Below are 23,718 nucleotides of genomic sequence, written 5' to 3' on the forward strand. Positions count from 1 at the left end.
GGGGCAGAAGTGGGGCAGACCTGGGAGTGAAGGTCTGTTCAGAAACACAGGGAGGCAGCTCTGGTGAGAGGAAGGCTCTCGAGATGTCGGTGGTGAGGAGAGGCAGAGAGGAGATGGGTGCCAAGGGAATTACACAGGGTCTGCGGCAGAGGTTGGAACAAGTAATTCTAACAGTGTTAGTACTTTGCCCTTCTGAGCAGGCAGCGCCCTTCAGCTGAGCATCCCAGGTCAACAACGCCGAGCACGGAGGTGTGGTTGTGCCCGAGGCAGAACCACCATGTGAAAACGGAGAGAGGAATGACTTGCCAATGGAATCTGAAGTGACTCTGAGGCCAAGTCTAGCTAGTGGTATGACTCCCAGCCCATGTAGACGTACTAGCCCCAGCTCTCATTGAGCAGGTTGTTAACAGTAGAACTGTAGTCACGGCAGCACAGGCAGCGGCCACGTACTTGGGGCAACTAGGCCCTGCTGCTGCTTGCTGTGGCTCCATGTTACCATGGCTACACTAGTGTTTTTAGCATGCTCCTTCAGTGAGAGCTGGAGCACGAGGACATCTGTGTGAACTGGGATTCACAGCCCTAGCCTTAGGGTAGACGTAGCCTTACTGGGCACAGGGCTGTGTTAACCCAGGTGAAACCTTTTGCACAGAGGATGTTTGGTGTCTCACTAGAGAAGCTCGAGCTGGTTCTTTGGGGCATCACGGCCTCCTTTTCCTGGCCCCATCACAGTCCGGATCTGAGGACATAGATGAGACTGGCCAAGACCCCCGTGGCCATCACTGCATAGCTGGATTTCACACTGCTGGCCCCGCTGATATTGCACAAGGAATGCTGACAGCAAGAGGTAGAAGCAGCTGCTATACCAACATTCCAGTTTGTCTGAGGACACTCGGCAGAGCATTTCTTGGTGATGCGATACTCAGCTTTCTCACCTTAACGGGAAAGAAAAACAGAGCGAAGAATCCTTATTCAGGAGTCCCCCAGACTTCCAGCAACTCTGCTTATCAAGGAGATAATGGTACTAAAGCAGCTAAGCAACAAAGGCCAATGGGAAGGACTTTTCTCAGAAGTTAGGATTGGTTGATTTGCCTCAGGCTTTTAACCCAACCAGTCTATCTGCTAGGCAGTGCCCGACCTAACACTCATTGTTGCTATCAGCATAGCAATCATGTCACAGCACCGGTCTCTCGATAGCAGTTACAGACCAGTATGCAGCAGTATGGGAATGTTTACGTATGTTTTCTAATTCCTTTAATCATTATTGTGATAGACTCAAGAGGCACAAATTAGGTATTTGATTTAGTTGGTGTTGGTCCTGCTTTGAGCAGGGGGTTGGACTAGATGACCTCCTGAGGTCCCTTTCAACCCTGATATTCTCTGATTCTATGTAGCTTAGCAAAGAGACGGTTAAGGGATGACTTTTGATCACAGTCTATAAGAACGTACACAAGGGACAAATATTTGATAATGGGCTCTTCCATCTAGCAGAGAAAGTTCTAATATCATCCAGTGGCTGAAAGCGAATCTAGACAAATTCTGATGGGAAAGAAGGTGTACATTTTTAACACAGATGGTTGTTAACCATTGGAAGAATTTAGCAGGGGTCATGGTGGAGTCTCCATCACGGGCAATTTTTCAGTCTGCTCTAGGAATTGTTCTGGGGCAGTTCTCTAGCCTGTGCTATACAGGAGGTCAGACTAGGTGACCCCAATGGTCCCGTCTGGCCTTGGATTCTATAATCCTCTCCAGATTCCTGACCATGGCTTTGGAACAGCCAAAGGAGAGATCTTCCCAGGATTCAAACGGAGCCCCTGGAATGTGGGGGGATGAGGGATTGGGGAGTTTGAAGCTTTTGTGGACACCTGTGCAGTGCAGATATTATCAATATGGCTCACAGCTATGCATCTCACTCCCACTAGTAACCTGGGTCGCTGCCCAGCACCTACAGCAGTAGGAGAGAGTAAGGATTCACTGCCAGCCTGCCGTTAGGATTATTATAGGGTCACGTTCCCTAGGGTTCTCAATCCTTTTGTGCATGCACAACACAACACAGATATATTTTTGAGCATCAAGATCAGGTAATGGGATTTTGCATGTAAATTCTGTTTCTCCAAATAGGTCTCTCCCCGGCGTGTGATTACTGAGGAGTGAGGATCTATCCCTGGTGAGAAGGGATACAGGTCATTTGAAGTGTCCCACTGCTGTGTAGTTTGCTCTCCATATGCTATGCTCATTACTCCTGAGTAATTATTCATCCTCCCAGGAGAGGGAAGAAAGAATCCAACTCCCTGGCATGGGGGTGAGACAGAGGACCTATTGCATGATCAATAAAGTGATACCCAGACATCATGGTGACGCAGCCTTAGACAAACCTTACTGAGACATTGCAGGTACTCACCAAGCCCTGTCTTTGTGTAGGTCGTTAGACAGTATTTGTCGTTCTCTGCACAGTCCGTTATTTTAATACAATTCCAGTTGGAGGGCTCATCATTGCAAGTGAAACATCTCAGTGAGGAAACTGCAAAAGGAAGATGCAACACAGTTCAGACCCTCGCGGAAAACTCCTCTTTGGAAGTGCGCTGAGAAAATTGGCTGATCCTACTAGGGAAATAGTGACACTGGTGCCACATAAAATGCTATCAAATGTATGGAGCTGAACAAGCTGGAAAAATAGGGAAAGATGCTTTTTTTCTGATCTCAGGCATATTAATAATATTAATTAATTAATTGATTGATTAATTAACCACAGTTGTTACATGTAACAGCAGTAGAAACATTTCAGACAGTGATTGGTGATGTCCCTTTACATAACAATTGACCAGTAATGCTCATTGGTTAATAGCCAGAGCTTCTCCTTCATAGATGGCTCCAGACAGGGAACAAAAGACAAATATACAGCACACATGGGTTTTCTCTCTGACGGGCTCCCCACCATGCACTGAGCAAACTCAGACCTACCTTGGCTCCAATGCTACAAATACTTTGTCTAACCTTACACATGTAAATAGTCCCAACGAGTTCAACAGGATTACTCATATGCAGACAATGACTCCCCTGTACAATTGTTTACAAGGTCAGGGAGGTAGTTTTGAAAAGCATGAGATCAGGAATCCTTGCAGCAGAACAACTATCTCCTTGAAAGGATCCAGCCGCTGGCGTTTCAGCTAGAACTTCTTGCTCTGATTGCGTATTGTTAGATCCTCTAGCAAATATCTGCTATATCATTGTACACATTTATTTTGTATTTGATCACATTTGTTAAACTCTTGCCTGAGGGCTCAACCCAGCACAGTGCTGAGCACGCCAGTCCGCAGCCAGCAAAACACTTTAGCACCTGCTGAACTTTCTACATGGGAGTAATCCTATTGACTTCAATGAGAGTATTCACATGCTTACAGCTAAGAATGTGATTACGAGCTTTGCTGGATAGGAAGCAGCATGAACAGCACTGGGCAGAATCAAAGCCCATGCAACAGGATAGTTGAGGAAGGTTATTTCTGTAAGAAATGGTTCTGGGAAGCACCGCTCATCTGAGCAGAAGGCTCAAGATTGCAGAGTGGATAAATGATCTTTGTCAAATGTCTAGGTAGGTCCCCAGAACTGGCCTCATCCTGTATTGTCCTCTCCCTCAGGCCTTCATAACATGCAGCTGATAGACTGGGCACCTAGGTTATGGGCATGGGACTGTGGTCCTTTGCATAGCCCAATATGCAAGAGTTCAAAGCTTTGCATGGCTTTCTGAAGGGAACTGGATGAAACTAACTAGTTGAAGGCACTCTGAAATAGCCCAGTCACAAGCTGGTGCTCAAAGACAGCAAAGGGGACAGCACCAGTTCACTGTTGACTATCGCATCTTCGCCACTGATGCTGTAAAATCTCCCTGTGTCCCTGCCATTTCTACGCTGGTTCTCTCTCGTTATCTGCACGTTTTTTGTCTAGGAGAGAAGAATCATTAGCATCTCACCTCGCTCCGCACACAGGACTGCAGCCAGCAGGGCAAAAAGAAAAGCCTTCATCTTCGCTACGTCTTGCAGCCTTTGCAATAAGGGCAGCTCCATCCAGGGCAGGTTTTATAGCTGTGTGGTGTTTGCTTTTCATTACTAGGATGATGGTGATTTGACGAAGAGAGGGGTGTGCCATAGCGTAGGACACAAAATTGATGGGTGTGTGTCTGTGTGACATCTCCCTATGGAAATAACCTCTCCCTATGGAAAGTTTCTGCCTGAATCTTTCAGTTAGTGTTTGGCTTATGCCCCAAAACATGAAAGATTTGGTTTCAGAGTAGGGAGTTCCTGTGAGAATGTTTTTTCTTATGCTTTGTATAATAAGGTGCCTTTGGGGGAACTGGTTGGTTTTGGTTTTGGCATTTTCTTCAAAAATTTCTGCTGATAGCATCCACACCACACAGCCAGTGAGGGAAATGCAAGGAGGAATGAGAGAATTAGGTTTAAAACCACCAGGAAGAAAACTTTTCAAAAATGTTGTCTGATCTAAAAGCATTATTGTCCCATGGTCTCATTTTCATCAATGAAATTTTTCAGTTCCAAAACTGGTAATTTTGAAGATGCAATTGGCTTGATTTTTAAAACATCCTGACATGTGATTAAGCTGACCCGTCAACATGAAAATAAAAAACAACATTTAGAAGAACAATTACACAGGGAAAATATTTGCGACAGAGTAAATGGAAGCACTTGACTGACAGTCTATGAGTAGTTCAATATTGTTTTCACCCCTGTTATAGCCCCTCTTGTCTCTCTTCTCTCTAAACTAAAAAGTCTGAATCTTTTTGGGCCTCGAATGATTTTCTTTGCTTTCCCCTTCACTTTTTTGATTCTCTAGCTCTTCTCTGAGGTGGAGTCATGGTCCTATGGTTGAAATGCCAGTGCACATACAACCCAAAATTACACTGGCAATGTTTCATGCCTTTGCAAATGACTGTCTAACTTGCTGTTCTCCATCATTCCCAACGTCTCTGTTAAGTCTTGACCTCAGGTTTCTCTCTCCCACTGAATATTCACATTTCTGAATATTTTCCACCTACAGCCATGAGCTCTCTTACAGAATATGTGAGTGAGTCATAGAATCATAGAATATTAAGGTTGGAAGAGACCTCAGGAGTTCACCTAGTCCAATCTTCTGCTCAAAGCAGAACCAACATCAACTAAATCATCCCAGCCAGGGCTTTGTCAAGCCGGGCCTTAAAAACCTCTAAGGATGGAGATTCCACCACCTCCCTAGGTAACCCATTCCAGTGCTTCACCACCCTCCTAGTGAAATAGTGTTTCCTATTATCCAACCTAGACCTCCCCCACTGCAACTTGAGACCATTGCTGCTGATTCTGTCATCTACTACTACTGAGAACAGCCGGGCTCCATCCTCTTTGGAACCCCCCTTCAGGTAATTGAAGGCTGCTCTCAAAGTCATTTAGCCGTGATGCCATTTTTCCAGCACGCACTCTTATATTAATTAATAATGCCAAATTTGGGCCCTGTGTGACTCAGGCATGGATATCTCTTGTTTCCCAACAGGTGCAACTGTGAAACTGGGAGCAAGGATAGGTACCAATTAAACAACCAAACCTCACAAGAGTATGTGTGTTGGGAAACTTTCCAGGCCTTTAGGGTGGTATCAGGCACGAGGCAGAAGGTAGCAGGTCCTCTGACCCAGCATGCCATGTCCTGTCTTGTTTTGTTGGGATTATAAAACAGCCCCGTGTCAGTATTAGTGGGGATGGGTATTAAAAAAAAAGTCTTTATTGGGTATTTCCCTGCTGATCAGAAACATATCATTAAGCCTAGAAAAATAGTTCCGATGGAAAGCTATTTAAATTAAACTAAATATTTGCTGAAAAATAATAATCGTTGGGTGAGTGTGAACCAATGGCTTTTGAGGATGGGACAGTAAGACTGCTTGTGCCCCTCAGACCCACGTCTGTCTCAAGGGAGAAGCATCTATCATTCTCCAAAGAATGATGTGTGTGGTTGGCTGTGGTCCAGTGCTGGACATTGGGAGGGTTTCCCAGCCTTTCATGCCCATCCATAAGAACCTAAGAATGGCCATACTGGGTCAGACCAATGTTCCATCTAGCCCAGTGTCCTGTCTTCCAACAGTGGCCAATGCCAGGTGTCCTAGAGGGAATGAACAGAACAGGGAATCATCAAGTGATCCATCCCCTGTCGCCCATTCCCAGCTTCTGGCAAACAGAGGCTAGACACCCCATCTCTGCCCATCCTGGCTAATAACCATTGATAGATCTAACCTCCATGAACTTATCTAGCTCTTTTTTAAACCCTGTTATAGTCTCGGCCTTCACAACATCCTCTGGCAAAGAGTTCTTCAGACTGACAGTACGTTGTGTGAAAAAATGCTTCCTTTCGTTTGTTTTAAACCTGCTGCCTATTATTTAAGTCCAATCCAAGCTGCCTTCTGCTCCCTTCTTGGCTGTTTCCCCTGTTTGGTCAGGCATTTCTTGGGGATAAACATATTCAAATTTGCTGCAAGATTGGAATGAGGAGGAAACACACAAGCAAAAAGAACTGAACTGCACAGTGACCTGGGGAGATGAGGGGTGAGGGCTGCAGGTAGGGAGGGACCAGTCAGTGTCAGTGAATGCAGACTTCTCCACCCAGTGATGGTACATTCAAGATCGCCTAAGACAAAGCCCTCGGGCCTCCACACCACAACAAATTAAATTCTACTTTTATTGCTCACTATTCTGAGCTAGAAATAAAAAAAGAAGGTCAAATTGCCACCCACTGCCATTCTGCAGTCCATATGTTGCCCTGCACAACCAGCCAACACTCTGATGATGGCGCAGTCCACATTTCATTCAGTTAGCATCGTCCATTGTCAGTTACAGAAAGATCAGGCGTTATTTTAGCAAAAGCGCCTTATTGCCTGACACAGCTCAGGAGTTAAAATACCCATTGGACAGCTTTTCTCTCCTGCGTGCTGTGGGAATTTAGAGGTGATAGCTTTGTTGTGTGTAAATGATTCTTAGCTGGATTTCGGGCAGACACAGGATATATACTGCTAAATTGGTCTGGTCTCATCTGGCAATTCCTGTATATTTCTGTGATCTTAATATTAGCTTCACTTTTCAGCACCTCAACACCAGAACGATGTAGATACATTGGAAGGATTCAGAAAAGAGGAACACAATTGATCGGGCAGTGGGTTTGATCAAGGAAGAAAGATCGAAAAGACTAACAAGGCTAAGTAAAGAGACTAGGGAATGTATGAGCCAAAGGAGTGGAAATGATACCAGTCCACAAATATTTGGAAGATACGTATGTCCAGGAGGGTGGAATTAATTAGGAAGAAAAATAGGGTTTAAATAGGGGAAATGGGAGGAGCAGGAGAAAGAGGGAAGCTATTTATGTATCTGTTTCATCCTAGACATTCAGTGAGTAAAAAGAAGTGTCCATCACTTGCTCAAGGTGCTTCTTGACACTAGAGCTGTTTAAAATGTATCAACTGAAACTTTATCAGCTGGATTTTTGGATGTATCACCTGTAGGCTGTCTGGTCCCTCTCTCTAGACCGTTCTGGTCAGGACTCCTCTCAGGCTGAGGAAGGCCCAGGAGGTGGTGGCGGTGGGAGGAGCAGGAGAAAGAGGGAAGCTATTTATGTATCTGTTTCATCCTAGACATTCAGTGAGTAAAAAGAAGTGTCCATCACTTGCTCAAGGTGCTTCTTGACACTAGAGCTGTTTAAAATGTATCAACTGAAACTTTATCAGCTGGATTTTTGGATGTATCACCTGTAGGCTGTCTGGTCCCTCTCTCTAGACCGTTCTGGTCAGGACTCCTCTCAGGCTGAGGAAGGCCCAGGAGGTGGTGGCGGTGGCAGCCATGATGGTGAAGCTGGCTTCAATATTCTCTGTCTGTTCTTCCATATTCCCCCCTGCCCTCCCAAAGTCTTTCTTTATGGACCCATAATGGGAGTGATGGGCAGCAGATCCTCTCCCCCCCGTCACTATTTTGTCCACCTATTAGGCCTCATATCCAACACACCTCTTTTGGTTCATTAATTTCCAGTTCCACTTACTGTTTTGAACAACCATAATTTCAACACTCCTTGGATTAGCTCAATGTGGCCTTTTTGGTTTAGGGTAATCCAGTTTCTCTGCCTGGTTTTCTTGCCCCTGTTCCCGTCCACACTTGTTGTCAGAGCTTATTGTGATGTTTTATGCATTTACACTCACTTTTCACAGGTAAGCTCATAATTAGAATGATATTCATAGGCCCGATTGCCACAAAATACCCCTTGTCCTCCTTGAGCCATATTTTGTCCCTACCAGCCTCTTGAGCCCCTGTTCTGAGGGCAGGGAGTTGGGAAGTTGGCAGGTCACTCCTTGGTTGGTTTTTCCGCACCTGAATAAAGGCCTGGGCATGGAAACCATCTCCCCCTTCCCCCGGAAACACACCAAGGAAAGGGCTGTTACAACAGCAGATACCATGGGCCTCTGGTGTTTCATTAAGCACTCCGCTGTAGGAATACTGGCCCTCATCCTCAAAGATCTTCTGGGGCCTAGATCCCGCTGATTTCACCGGACTGTTGTCTCTAGTGCACAGGCAAGGTGGGGCTGCGGCACTCACTGGCTTTGATGCAAAGGGAAGTTAAAAGTTTGGAAGCTGCTGCTCTAGATGCTGCATCAGGGCTGAGACATCTCTTGCTGAAAGCAGCAGTGTCTGCAAAAAGAGCCAGTTTCACCAATCGGGGGCCACATCTAAGCTCCCCCTGCCTCTGAGCTGTGACACACACCAGCTATCATGTGTTTGTTGCTATATTTTATGTGTTGCTTAAAACCCCACCTCCTGGAGTCAGGGGATTCATAGATCATAGGGTTGGAAGGGACCTCAGGAGGTCACCAAGTCCAACCCCCTGCTCAAAGCAGGACCAACCCCAGACAGATTTTTGCCCCCAGTCCCTAAATGGACCCCTCAAGGACTGAGCTCACAATCCTGGGTTTAGCAGGCCAATGCTCAAACACATGACAATCTGAGCTCAGGCAGGTTTTCTTTGTTTGTTGTTCAGGGAAATTTCTGGCCCTCATGGCTGTGGAGAAAAGCTTGAAAACATAACCCCACAGACTCAAAACCAGAATATAAATAAAAAGAATCCAACATTTATTATTATTTTTAAGCCCTTTTCATTATTTCGCGGACTGACTCATGAGTTTCCAGCACTTGGGGTTGACATGCTGTTCACATTGCTCTTGTTTTTGGGGGAGTCTCCTGACCTGGATTTTGGTTTTTTTTTTTTTTTAATTATTATTATTTTTTGTAATAGTTTCTTCCTCCCATCCTCCATGCTGCTGCTTGTGAACTCAAAGAGCCAGCAAGGGCAGCGCCTAGAGTAGAACCCATGATGGGAAGCACTCGACCCCTTCTTCTGTTTGTGGGTCACAGCTCCTCCTTCATTAGGGTCCAGAGACTTCTGTAGGCCCGTCTCCTGCGCGCTGCCTCCAAAAACCCAATCTAGGCTTCCAGTAAAAAAAACTTCTGATTCAAGAAATCAAGAGACTCCAATCTCTCATCTGCTTGCTGTGTCCCCCCCTTCCCCATCTCGATCCACACAAGAGATTTTCTTCGTTGGGGTGAATTTGACCACAAACTCCTCCCAGACCCCCAGTTCGGACAGGATCTCACCTCAGGAGAGCACAAGTGTTTGGGGAAACATGAGGAATTAACAGAGGCCAACAAAGGAAAAATAGTTCTGTGCCATGTTTACGTCTTTATGAAGCAAAAAGGTGGCCTGAAAGGTATGTGTGTGCGTATATCCTCTGCAGTAGGAGAGAGAGTTCACTGTCCACTGCTGTATAGAACTGGGGGTCGGTTGCCTCCTACCTGGCCCTGTAATAGGAGCTGGGCCATGTCTCTGCAGCACCTTGGGTGGTTTCCCCAATGAGAGGTGAGTGGTCAGCTCTCAGCAAGAAGCTAGGTAGGAGGCAGTTGTCAGGGAACCTGGCACTTAGAGAGGGGTGTGGATAAGCACATTAGCTGGATGTTTCTGGTAAAGTCATCAGCAATGAAAGCGTTAACAGTGTTGCAATGGGATAGTCATCACAGTCAACTATCACCTTGAGGTACTTGGTCCCCTTACAAACAAACAGACAGATGATTTAGGTGATAATGACGGTGCTGAAAATGAAGAGGTTCGGGCCACTGGGGGGACCTAAGCCAATGATGGTTTATATTCATGGAGGGTCCTACACAGAAGGCCCTGGAAATTTATATGATGGCAGTGTTCTGACAGTGACACAGTGATTCCTGCCTTTCTGAGTCCATACCCTGAAGCTCACAGCCTCCGCGAGCAGCTTTTGTCAGGCTGTCTGCAGACTCAGGCAGGCCTCCCTGCATCAATTAACATCCAGTCAGTTCATGTTTTCAAGACCTTTTCCACCACAATGTGGCCTAAAATTTTAATTATTTTTAATGGAAGCTTAAAGTTCTGAAGCAAACTTCTGCTGCAAGGGATGGGTCCTGTGGGTAATTCCATTGCCACTGAAAAGCCAGGGCAGCCTACAAGGTGCACTCAAACATTCCTGACTACTTGTCTTTCAAGTGCAAGGAAAGTCCCTTTTTCCTCCTTACAATGATCCTTTCTGCTTATTCAGGAACTTCCACTGGAGGCTTTGAACTCCCTTTACACACAGTGATGAATTATGCCTCATTGCCCCCTTGTGAGGTAGGAAAGTATCAATATCCCCATTTTGCAGATGGGGAAACAGAGGGTCGGTGCGGTTCGGTGATTTGTCTGAGGTCACCGAGAGAGTTTGTAGCAGAGCCAGGAATAGCGCCTAGATCTGCAGACTCACAGGCCTGTGCTTCAGTCACAAAACCATCCATCCTACTTCCAAGACCGGCTTTAGGCCTTGCACCTAAGAGGGCCCCGCTCCAGGGCCCCGTGCCTTAGGCACCTTTTTAATTTTATTTTTTTACTCACCCGGTGGCAGTCTGCTCTGGGGTCTTCGGCGGCATTTCAGCGGTGGGGGGGGATCCACTCTGGGGGTCTTCGGTGACATTTCGGTGGTGGGGTGTCCTTCGGTGCCGCAGAAGACCCGGAGAGGACCCCCCCGCTGCCAAAGTGGCGCCAAAGCCCCAGACTGCCACCGGGTATTCAAATCAGGCCCCGCAGTTAATAAAGCCGCCCCTGCCTACTTCCACCTGTGACTCTTAGGACATGGCTTTGCTGCAAGTGAGTGTGTGATTGCCACTTGGCGAGGCAGATCTGCATTACATTTACTCTAGCTAGCAGAGCTAAAAATAGCAGTGAATATGCAGTACCCCAGAGATCAGCACAAATTGTACAAGCCTGCCCAGAACCTGTGGGTACATTCTCAGGTGTTGCTGCATTTTCACAGCTGTTTTTAGTCCAGCTAGCTAGAATCAAGCTGGCACGGGTCTGCCTACCCAAGCTGCAATCAGACCTCCCAATGCACTGGAGACAAACCTATGGAGTCTGAACTCCTTCTGGCCTCACCACCCTACTTCTTAGATGGCTTGGGAAAAGCCTGGGAGGCTGTTTTCCTTATGGCATTGCTTTTGAATGGTCAGAAAAAACAGTTTTTAAAAATATAGCTATGCAATACCACCTCGGCTGGCATGCCGGAGCTCACTGAGTCTGAGACAAATCGCCGCTTAGCTTATTCAAACGAGTTTCAATACAATGAGGCTGGAACGGCATCTGGATTTTTGTTTTTTATCTTTTGGATGGACGATATCTATGTTTATTTTTGAGCCTTTTTTCACAATTTTTATCTATGTACATGTTCACAGTTGCAGAGAATTATGGGTGGGAGGGTCAGGTAATGGGATGGGTTCAGAGAACAATTATTTAATGACAGGAGATGCTGAGATTCAAAAAAACTGAAGCTTTATAACCATTAGAGCACAAATTGTCAACATCCCCTGGCCAAATATACAACGTAAGTAGCCCTAACTCTCAAGCAGCATTTTTCTTGCTTTGCATGTCTGTAAATGTCTATTACTGTCAATGGAAATTATTTGTGTTGGTTTGTGTACGGACGGTGCAATGGATGGTTACCCACATTGCTCAATAAAATTCGAATCCTTCCAGGCCTAAATGTGACGCACAGATTTATCTCACCAATCTTTTTGTTCCCAAGCTGGCAGGGCTGTTTTCTCCAGCTATCCCAGAGTTAACACAACTGATGTTTCCACAATAGAATAATAAAAAACAACACTTTATTGTGACCAGCATTTGTCCTACAAAATTAATCGAAATGGGCTTTCACAGGGTGAAGCAATGCAAGACCACAAATGCTTATATGGGAAAAATTACAGGAATAAGAAATGGTAACAGAGTGTAGATTAATACAGTTGAGTATGCGTTCATTCACTCATCCATTCATCAGGGCTAACATTAGAGGGGTAGTAAGGGGACAGACCTGGGCATAAAGGTCTGTTCAGAGACTCAGAGAGCCTGCTCTGGTGAGCGAGCTGCGGAGGAGAAGGCTCTCATGCTCTCAGTGGTGCGAGTGCGAGGAGAGGCAGAGAAGAGACAGTGCTAGGGGCAATGAAGAGGGGAATGACACAGGGTCTGTGGCAGAGGGTGGAACAAGTGTTAATACTTTGTGCTATATGGGGACTTTCCCCTGAGCCGGCACATCTATCCAGGCAGCACCATTCTGCTGAGCATCCCAGGTCACTGACACCAAGCAGGTGGGAGGCAACTCTGGCTCTGCTAAAACAAAGGTGGAGGCGGAGCTATTAACTATAGATAGATAGATAAAATCTTAGGTGCGTATCTAGCCTCCATCAGCGTAATATCTTTAATGCGTTTATGCTCACAACCCCCCGGCGAGGGAAGGCAGTGCTCTTATCCCCAGGGTACAGCTCCCGTCCCTCAGAGAAAGAACAACAGCATAGAAAATTAGCGAGAAACTCCTTGCTGAGGGGATCTGAGGTGGCACGGAAAAGAAGGGCAGTGTTAACCTGGATGGCAGCTTTGCACAGAAGGCTTTTCGTATCATTCTGGGAAAGCCCAAGTTGGTTCTTTGGGATGGCAAGTCCTCTTTTCCTGGCCTCATCACAGTCCCGTTCTGAGGCTGTAGATGAGACTGGCCAAGATCCCCGTGGCCATCACCAGGTAGCTGGTTTTCACACTGCTGGCCCCACTGAGGTTGCAGAAGGAATGCTCACAGCAGGAGGTAGAAATGGCGGCTACGCCGAGGTTCAGGTTTGTTTGGGGACACACTGGAGAGCATTTCTTGGTGATGCGCTGCCCCTTTTTATCACCTGAACAGGGAAAGAAAAACAGAGAAGAAATTTGTTATCAAATAGCCCCCCAGAGTTCCAGCAGCCCTCTCTGTAGAGGAGAGAATGGTCTTAAAGTAGCTAAGCAGAGAGGGCCAATGGAGATGGCATGATTGGTAGTTTTGCCTCAGACTTTTAACCCAGCCAGTGTTTATCTGCTATTCTGTGCCCTGGGGACACTCAGCACAGCAATCACCCATCTCTTGCTAGCAACCACAGACCTGCCTGGGAACATCCTCTCCAGACCCCTGACTATGGCTGCAGAACAGCCAAAAGAAAGACCACCCCCAGGTCAGAGACTCCTTCTCGGGATTCAAATTGAGCCTACTGCATGCGGGGGGGAACAGGGGTTTGAGGCTTGTTGTGTGGACACCCAGGGAGTGCAGAGCTGGTCAGTAGAACTGATCGGTCATGTGCCTCACTACCATAGGTTTGAAGTGTGGCTGAGACAAGTACTCTGTAGTACAGAGAGCAAGGATTCATTGGCAAAGTCCCAATAGGATTAAAGGGACACCACCCCTCAAGGCTTTTGTGCATGCACCCTACAGACACTTCTTTTTCCTTGAGCACCAAGATAAGGGGATGGGATTTGTGACTGTAAATCCTGTTCTCCAAATGGCTCCCTCCCCTGAGTGCACATATGTGAGGAAGTGGGAATGGTCTTAATGTTTTCTCTGAATACTGTGTGGGTGCCTCAGTTTCCCCTCTGCAGTTCTTAAGTATCTAGGTGGTGGGATAAGGGATGTGATTGTTGCAGAGCCCTAGAGGGCAAGTGTGATAGTGTCTGCACAGATAATGGCCAACATCCTGTCTCCTGGCAACTGATGGCTTGGGCCGCTCCCCTGCAAAGGTGCTAACTGAAGGTGTTGGAGAACAAAGAGATCAGGTGGTCTCCTGGCCTGGGAAAGAGACAAAGGCCAGAGGAGGGGCTGGAGAGTTTCAGTTTGGAGCTGACTAGGGAAATGGAGGGAGCCCCAGGGCTGAGGTCTAAGCTCTCTGCCCCCCCAGATGGACCTGACTGAGGGGGTCCTGTTCTCTGTGCCTACAAGCTCTGTTTTGGACTGTGTTCCTGTCCTCTAGTAAACCTTCTGTGTCACTGGCTGGCTGAGAGTCACAGTGAATCGCAGAACGTGGGGGGTGCAGGGCCCTGACTCCCCGACACTCCGTGACAACATAAGTGAGGAATTAGCCTCTTGGATTGTTTGCAGTTTCCTAAGGCCCAGCTCTTTGCTCTCCATGTGCTATGCTCAGCACTCCTGTGTGATTATTCAGAAGGAGGAGGAAAGAATCCAACTTACCAGCATGGAGGTGAGACAGAGTGACCTCCTGCAGCCTAAATAAACTGATACCTGTCACTCAGACACCATGGCGAGCAGGGACTTAGGAAAACCTTGCTGAGATCATTGCGGGTACTCACCAATCCCTCCAGATGCATAGATTGTGAGGCAGTATTTGTCAGTGTCGGCACACTTAGTCGCTTTAACACAATTCCAGTTGGAGGGCTCGTCATTACATGTGTAGCACCAGAAGGAGGCCGCTGAAAAGGGAGCACATAACCCAGCTTAGCCGCTCGTGGAAACACCTTCTTCAGAGGAGAGGCTCCAAAATGTTTCCATTTTTGGAAAAAGGAAAGAGAAAAGTGGGGAGGGGACCCAAAACAGAGCCAACATTTTCTACTTGAGATTAAATGCCACAGAAACTTTAGTTTTAATTTGTCTGGTCAGAGAATTCTAGGACCAATTTCAACCAGAAGGAAAATTTGCAAATATATGCAGCATATGGTGACCAGATGTCCTGATTTTACAGGAACAGTCCCGATTTTGGGGTATTTTTCTTATATAGGCTCCTATTTCCCCCCATCCCCTGTCCTGATTTTTCACACTTACTGTCTGGTCACCCTAATGCAGCAATTACTTACCATGTTTCGACCAGCGCTGCCTTCTCCACCTATTTCCTTGCCTCACACAAGCCATTGATCTAACTCTGCATCTCAGCTGACCCCCTTTTCAGACCCTTCTCTGCCTCCATCCCACAACCATCTCTCTTTGTCTGCCAAGAATGACTAACCTCCCAAGTCTGCAGAAAGCAGAGCTCAGTGAGGGCTTTATTTCCCAGCTCCTTGCTGATTAGTAATTGTCTTTCCTTGGGGAAAACTAATTAGATTTGTTCTCCTGTGAGAGCATCATGTTTAGCATTTCATAATGCAGTGCATCTGCAAAGCATTACACAGACAGCAATGGCTCTTAATAAAGCCCAGAAAATTAGATCTGTGATTGCAGAGTCAAACTGAAGGAAGTTCCTTGCAGAAGGGTCACTAGAGGATAAAAGGAATATTCCTGGGGCTGTCTGGAACAAGGCAGTCTTGCAACAATCCCATTAAAAGGATTAAGGGAGACTTAATGTGAGACCAAAGGGCATTTGCAGTGTGTGTGATCAGGCAAGGGTAACAACCAGGGCTTAAATTCTCATAGAGAAGCAGTTCTGAAACTGTAGCAACCCAAGGACCCCCATGTTGATTTAAAATTTTGGGGGGACCCCCGAGCTCCCTGCTTAGCCCCAGACCCTGCCCTCACCCTGCCCCATCTCTTCCCATCCCTACTCTTCCCCTGCCCCTCCTCTTCCCTGACTCTTTCCACTCCTTCCCCCAAGCATGTCCCCACCCCACTCCTTCCCCTCCTTCCCCGCGCCTCCTGCATGCCACTGAACAGATGTTGCCCGGTGTGCAGGACGCAGTGGGAGGTTGAGGGAGGGAGAGTGAAGAGCTGATCAGCAGGGCTCACGTGGCCCCTGGAGTAACCTCGCATGCCCCCAGGGGTCCGCGGACCTCAGTTTGAGAAACGCTGTCATAGAGTATTTTCCAGAACCCACCACTTCCTCACCCCTTTCTCCACGAGGCATGCCGGGGCTTGGGACTTCTGCCCTGTGGGGTGCACTGGAACTTGGGGCTCTGGGCTTCAGCCACAGGGCCCCGTTGACCCTGTGAAACTGTCTTGCAGACCACCAGAGGGCTGCGGACCTCTCGCTGAGAATCGCAACAGCATCAGGCTGGAGTCAATGTTTGAAAATATTTACTGGAGTTGTGCTCCGGACAGCTCTGGCTGAATTTAAGCCCTGGTAACAACACATTCAACTCACAGCCTGGCTGGGAATCTACTGAAATAGACACTGGGGCTTGGTTAAGAGCCACCTGTTTGCCTGCAAGTGAATTCATATTCGAGAGACACCATCTGGCTGCCTTCCACTAAGTATCCCAGGAGACTGGAACTGCTCCTGATTTCAGGGCCAGAACCTCAGCTGACTGACAGCAGCTTGAGGGACAGGTTGTCTTAGCCTGTTCTGCATTCTCATCTCATCAGGTGAAGGGCTGCGGGCAAGAATTGAAAGACATTTTCTAAATGTTTGCTACCATGTGCAAGTAGAGGCATTTGTAGTGACACATCTCTGTGACCCATAGAGAATCATCTACTGTATCTGAGACAATACACATGATGTTCTTGTAGTTAGTTTAAGAGGCATCACTAACCTGAACATTAGCGGCTTGTGTACGTGAGAAAGCTGCACCAGTTTAACTTAAATTGGTTTTAAACTGAATTATTTAAGCCAGTTGCAAATCCCTGTGTAGATGCTTTTATTGTTGGTTTAAGAGGAACTTATTTCAGGTTAGTTTAAACCTGTTCTTAATCCACCTAAGCTGCATTGAAATGTAAGCCCTTCTTATACCAAAATGAAAGCAGCCACATAGGGGTTTGCAGCAGTTTAAATAAATTGGTTGAAATTCACACCTTCAAATAAACCAATGTAGCTTTCTCTGAAGACAAGCCCAGAGTCCATTTTTAAAAGGGAGTTAAAATTCATTTCTGGTCCTATCCTTGTACCTGAATCCAGTCTATCAAAATCTGTTGGTTTATAATGACATTTCGGTACCTTTTAACATCTTCTCTCCCCATAGACGTGAAAGACTCACAACAGAACAGGGAAAACTGGCTGACCCCAGTAGTGAACTGAGTGAATTTGACTCTACATAAAGTGCTGTCAAAGGTACAAAGTAAAAAAACTGCTAAAAATAGGGACAAAGGTTGTTTTTTCTCTCTAACTGCAGCTACAGTAACCCCCCGGGTCACCGATAACAGGTGTAGAAACAGGTCAGACCACTTTCTCAATGACACTCCTTTAAATTGCAACATTCTTGGCTGAGCAGCCTAGAGTATTTTCTTCACAGGTTGCTCCAGACGGACTATAACATATAAACATGTCGCAGAGGCCTCTTTTCCCCCTGAGGTCTCCTATCCAGGCATTGAGCAGATTCAGCCCTGTCTTGGTTCCCATTCTGTAAATATACTATGTTGAGTCACCTTAGCATGTAAATAGTCCTGATGATTGCAATGGGTTGACTCACATGCATGCAGCATCTCACATGTGCACTTGTTTGCAGGGTCAGGGCTTTAGCTTTTAAAAGCAGATGAGTTCAGAACAGCTGGTGTAGAATAACAGTCCCCTTGAAAGCATCCAACCTTTAGCCAGGGAGCTAGAACTTACAGCTGATTGTGTAAATTGCTCATCTTCAGATGCTGGAATAAATCTGCTTAATCATTGCATGCATTATTTAGTTTATTAAATTTTATAAGTTACTGTGTAATGGCTCAGTCCTGCAAGGGAGAGATAGAGGGAGCACCTTGGGATATAGGAGGGATCCCACCCAAGAGATAAGGCAGTGTCAGTGCATTAACTGTAGAATCTTTACCACCGCTACTGTAAAATCTCAGTGTCCCTGCCATTATCTAAACTGGGTTCTCTCTCATCTGCATATTCTTTCTCTAGCATAGAAGAATTATTAGCTCACCTTGCTCCACACACAGGACTGCAGCCAGCAGGGTGCAAAGAAAAGCCTTCATCTTCACTACAGTCTTCGCACAAGGGCAGCTGTACCACCAGCACCAGGGCAGTTTTTATAGCTCTGCGGTGTTTGTTTTAGGTTACTATGACGATGGTAATTTTAGGGTTCGGGTTGTCACATGGAACACAACACAAGGCTCATGGGTATGGGTGTGTGGGAGTGAGTTTGGTCATGTTAGGAATCCAGCTGGAATTTCCACTCCCTGATTTTCCTGTTTTATAAAGGAGCCTGAGAACTGCCAGACTGGCTCTGCCCAATGGTGTATCCAACATCCTCCTGTGTGTCCAACAGTGGTCGTATTAACTGCTTCAGAGGAAGGTGCAAATCAGCCTGTAGCAGACAAACATAACCTCCCCCGATGGGAAGTTTCTGCCTGATCCCTTCAGTTAGTGGTTGGCTTTTGTCCTACAACATGAAAGGTTTGGAACTCAGGCTAGGGAATGCCCATGAGAATTTGTTTTTAATTATGCAGTGCTTTTAGGGTTTCATTCTTTTGTTACATCTTCTTCAAAACATTCTTGTGTCAGCATCCTCACAGCCATCGAGGGAAATGCAAGGAGTGAAGGAATTAAGTTGAAAATACAGATTTTTTTTTTTTAAAAGAAATGTGGACAATTTGAAAGCATGCATTTTCCCACTGGGAATCTAGCAGTCTGATTTTTGCATTTTCTGATTTTTCAGCTGACTTTTGGTTTTAATAAAAAACCTTGCTTTCACAGTCAGACTTTTTCAAACACTACATGTTTCTAGTTCAACTTTTGAAGACTAAATTGTTTTGATTAAAAAAACCTTATCCTGCCATATGACTAAATTGACCAATCAAAACTGAGCGCCGACAATTTGAAATCAAAAGAAAACACTTCTGGAGAACAGTGACCAGATACTTTTTTGTTTGTAAATGTCAGAAAAATTAAACATGTTTGCAAACAAAGTACCAAATTTAGACAAAATACATTTTTATTGGCAAAATATTCACCAGCTCCAATTATGCCAGATGGCACATAGAAGTTCTTGACTGACCTGCTATGTCTTACTTATTCTTTTGTATCGCTATATCATACACCCCTTCTCAATGAGCTGCAATGCCCAAGGGCGAGGTCCTCAGTAGGTATAAATTGTCATAACTCCAGTAAAGTCAGTGGAGCCACACCAGTTTATGCCAGCTGAGGAGCAGCTACTCAGTCATCACAAGCCTCTAATAAGTTTTTCCCCTATCCCTTCACCCTTCTGTTTCTGCTCTATCTTTCTGAGATGGAATCATGGTCCCATCAGTAGTTTCACCAGATGCCAGTGCACATACAACCCAAAAATGCTCTGGCAAATTTTCATGCCCTATTCCTTTGCAAATGACCATCTAACGTGCTGTTCTCCATCATCACCTATTCTTTCTCCCACCGAATATCCATGTCTCTGATGATTTTCCGCATGGAGCCATTAGCTCACTTGGAAAATGTGCTCGTCACTTAAAGGTGATTAAAGAGATAAGGAGGCTGAGGTAATATCTTTTATGGGACCAACTTCTTTTTCTGGGTAAATTGTGGTATGGAGTTGTCTTTGAGTTCTTTATAGTAGATTGGCCTCATTAACGTAGTCATCACAATTGAGGATTAGTACGGTGCTCCCTTTGTTGGCTGATTTGATGGCTATCTGGTGCTTAGATTTCAGGGACTGTACAGCTGTCCCCTCAGCAGTGGAAAGATTGTGGTGGATGTGATGTTTGTTAAGGGTTTCACAGCCAATATTTTCCCCGAAGCAATCACCAAGAAGAATGTGGTTTTGCATACTCTGTGGTGTTCAGTCAGCTGTCATTCATAGGCAATGTTATTTTTCCAGCACCCACTCTTCTTAGGCACACAAATCTTGCTAATTTGGAGCCCTGTGTGACTCAAACATGGGTGTCGCTGCTTTCCCGTGGGGTCAAGTGATGAAACTTGAATCAAATAGAGGCAAGAATTAAACAACCAAACCTCACAAGGGTGTGTCAGTCTGAAAGCCTTCCAAGGCTTCAGCATGATATCAAGCACGAGGCAGAAGGCAGCGAGTTGACATGCCATGCCATGTCCTGTCTTGTCTTGCTGGGATTACAAAACAGCCCCATGTCAATATTATTAGAGGTGTGGGTAGAATCAGAAGAAAGGGTCCTTCGTGGGTGTCTTACTGCTGATCAGAAGATATCATCTCAGTGCTGTTCAACACACTCATAATGATCTGGAAAAGGGGGTAAACAGTGAGGTGGCAAAATTTGCAGATGATACAAAACTACTCAAGATAGTTAAGTCCGAGACAGACTGCGAAGAGCTACAAAAGGATTTCACAAAACTGGGTGACTGGGCAACAAAATGGAAGATGAAATTCAATGTTTATAAATGCAAAGTAATGCACACTGCAAAACATAATCCTAACTATACATATTAAATGATAGGGTTTAAATTAACTATTACCACTCCTGAGAGAGATCTTGGAGTCACTGTCGATAGTTCTCTGAAAACATTTGCTCAATGTGCAGTCAAAAGAGCTGTCAAAAAAGTGAACAGAATGTTGGGCATCATTAACAAAGGGATAGATAATAAGACAGAAAATATCCTAGTCCCGCTATATAAATCCATAGTACAGCTTGAATATTGTGTGTAGATGTGGTCGCCCCATCTGCAAAAAGATTTATTGGAATTGGAAAAGGTTCATAAAAGGGCAACAAAAATGATTAGGGGTATGGAACAGCTGTTGTATGAGGAGAGATTAATAAAATTGGGACTTTTCAGTTCGGAAAAGAGACAACTAAGGGGGGATATGATTGAGGTCTATAAAATCATGCCTGGTGTGGAGAAAGTAAATAGGGAAGTGTTATTTACTCCTTCTCATAACACAAGAACTAGGGGTCACCAAATGAAATTAACAGGCAGCAGGTTTAAAACAAACAAAAAGAAGTATTTCTGCACACAACGCCCAGTCAACCTGTGGAACTCCTTGCCGGAGGATGGTGTGAAGGCCAGACACTAACAGGGTTCAAAAAGGAACTAGGTAAGTTCATGGAGGATGGTCCATCAATAGCTATTAGCCACGATGGGCAGGGATGAGGTCCCATGCCTCTGTTTGCCAGAAGCTGAGAATGGGCAACAGGGGATGGATCACTTGATGATTACCTGTTCTGTTCATTCCTTCTGGGGCACCTGGCATTGGCCATTGTCAGTAGACAGGATACTGGGCTAGATGGACCTTTGGTGTGACCCAGTATGGCTATTCTTATTTTCATATCATTATGCCGAGAAAAATAGTTCCTGATAGAAACGGTTTAAATTAAACATATGCTGAAAAATTATAATCCTACTTTTCGTTGGTGAGTGTGAACCTGTGGGACTGGGCAGCGAGGCTGCTTATGCTCCCCAGACATGCGTCTGTCTCAAGAGAGAAGTAGCTATCATGCTCCAAAGACTGGTGCTTGTGTTTGGCTGTGGCCCAGTGTGGACTCTGGGAGGGTTTTCCAGCCTGTCATGCCCATCCAAGCCGCCCTCGGCTCCCTGAGTAGCTGCTTCGCCTCTGGCTTGGTCAGGTGTTTCATGGGCATGAATTCAAACGTGATCAGATGAAGCCCAGACTGGGGTGAGGAGGAACCATGCAAGAGGCGGGAACCAAATGGCGCAGGGACCTGAGGAGATGAGAGTGGAGGGGCAGCGAGGACAATCAGCACCGAAAGAGGCAAATTCCACCATTCAAGGAGAGGAAAGGAACCACCCAGCACTTAAAGGGTGGGTGGAAGCCTGGCAGCTCTGCTGACACATGTGGATTTCATGTAACCTAGCCTCTAATTGCTGCAGGAAGGGAGCTGAATTGGAGTTGAGATGTGCCCATGAGAGGATCTCCTATTCCCAGCCACTGCTTCTGCCAGTCCCTAGGGAAGCCAGCACACAGCCCCTGCCCCCCACTGCCTCCTTTAGGGTGACCAGATGTTCTGATTTTATAGGAACAGTCCCAATTTTTGGGTCTTTTTCTCACATGGGCACCTATTACCTCCTACCTCCTGTCCCGATTTTTGACACTTGCTATCAGGTCAGCCTAGCCTCCTTCCTCCTGCCCCATAGATGGCTCTTCCCCGCTGCCCCCTACTTCCCTTCCTAGGGCCTGCAGGCTGCCCTCCATGTCCCTTTGGCTCCTGCTATGCTCTGGAGGAAAGAGGTGCCCTCCCTGTTGACCCTTGTTCCCATCCATGGCTGTTTGTAGGGGTCAGAGAGGGAGGGTCTGTTGCTGCTGCTCCTTTTCCCTACCTCATTCTAGAACTAAGGACCTAGGAAGGGCTTTGGGCCCCACCATTTCTCCTGCATCACTGTGCCCTGCCACCGTTCTCTCCCCTCCCTCTCTGCCCATCACCCTGGTTTCCTTCCTGCCACTCTCCTCCCAGCCTTCTTCCTTCCTACTGCCTACCTCCACCCTCGGCCCATGCCCAGAGATCTCCCATCTGATTCCTTCCATCACTCCCACCCCAGAGACTTTACACCTACTTTGAGCACTGACCCCCTCACCCACACACATTCCTTCCCAAGCCCGGCTTTCCCGCTTTTCTTAGCTCCCTGAGCTTCCAGTTGGGGTGTATTGAAAACTGGGTTAAAATGAGAAGCAACTACTTTAGGCGTAAGAGGTTTCTTGCTCATGCTTGTAGGCTAGGGGGCTCTGCAGGGAAGCATTGAGTCTAAAAGCCAGCTTGCAAAGGGCCAGATTAGTGCCTCTCTATCTTATGGAGCAGTCTGCTTCATCTCTCTCTGTTTGTTTGTTTGTCTTCGGTTCTTGCATGTTAGGGCTTAGGATTCTAAGAAATAAAGTTGTCTTGCACTGAAACAGTCCAGCAAGGGGATTTTGTGGTTTTTAATCTAACTTCTCTATGGGTATGTCTGCACACAACACAAGAGAGTCCCCTTCTTTCTGACGGTGGTAAGAGGAGGCCCTGAGATATAAACCTTTGCATCAGAGGCCTGGTATGAGGCCTAAGGCCTGAATTAAAGTAATTGTCAAAACTTTGCTAGCATAAAGCAAAGGGAAGCTGTGAGCCAGAGGCAGGCTCTGCTCACAGAAGCTGACAAGGAAAGGGCTGATGCTGCAAAAAGAGACATACCTAAAAGGTACTGGACACCAGATAGCAGAATTTTTGCATACTTGTACACTCCCCACAGATAACAAGGAACAAGCTGACCCATCCCAATGACAGGGCCAAAAGGGTAATATGATGGATAGAGTTGTTTTGTTCAAACCAACATGTACAAGGTGAGAGGCGGCACCTTGCTACGTAGAGGGGTTGTACCTTGCTGCGTAAAGGGGTCGCACCTCAATACGTCAGGAGTGATGCGTCACTTGTGTATAAGAATGCATCCCTGGGGCGGTGTCTTTGTCCAGCCTAGGGGACAGTGGAAAGTCCCGCCACTGACTGAGCTGAGTCCATTGCCGGGGGCACATATTCGTAGTATGTCCTGTAGAGTAAAGTCTAGAGGGAACTATCATTGTGCTTCGTTTGACAATAAACCTGGCTGACGTGCCTTTGTACCTTACTAGAGT

At 46.3% G+C, this 23,718-nt stretch overlaps 2 protein-coding genes across 2 annotated transcripts; both read right to left on the reverse strand.

The window, feature by feature from the left end:
* Window positions 1–723: 723 nt before the first annotated feature.
* LOC116815161 (lymphocyte antigen 6E-like) lies at window positions 724–4,016 on the reverse strand. Its single transcript, XM_032763255.1, has 3 exons — window positions 3,965–4,016; window positions 2,399–2,518; window positions 724–932 (listed from the first exon to the last, which is right to left on the reverse strand). The coding sequence occupies exons 1-3, from the start codon at window positions 4,014–4,016 to the stop codon at window positions 724–726; spliced, it is 381 nt and encodes a 126-aa protein (XP_032619146.1).
* An 8,543-nt stretch (window positions 4,017–12,559) lies between these two features.
* LOC116815151 (lymphocyte antigen 6E-like) lies at window positions 12,560–18,200 on the reverse strand. The gene is made up of 3 exons (XM_032763239.2): window positions 18,127–18,200; window positions 14,704–14,823; window positions 12,560–13,268 (listed from the first exon to the last, which is right to left on the reverse strand). Exons 1-3 carry the CDS (start codon window positions 18,176–18,178, stop codon window positions 13,060–13,062), a joined length of 381 nt encoding a protein of 126 aa, XP_032619130.1. The 5' UTR covers window positions 18,179–18,200; the 3' UTR covers window positions 12,560–13,059.
* Window positions 18,201–23,718: the final 5,518 nt, after the last annotated feature.

The sequence above is a fragment of the Chelonoidis abingdonii genome, chromosome 2 (genome assembly GCF_003597395.2).
Source record: "Chelonoidis abingdonii isolate Lonesome George chromosome 2, CheloAbing_2.0, whole genome shotgun sequence".
NCBI classification, from domain to species: Eukaryota; Metazoa; Chordata; order Testudines; family Testudinidae; genus Chelonoidis; species Chelonoidis abingdonii.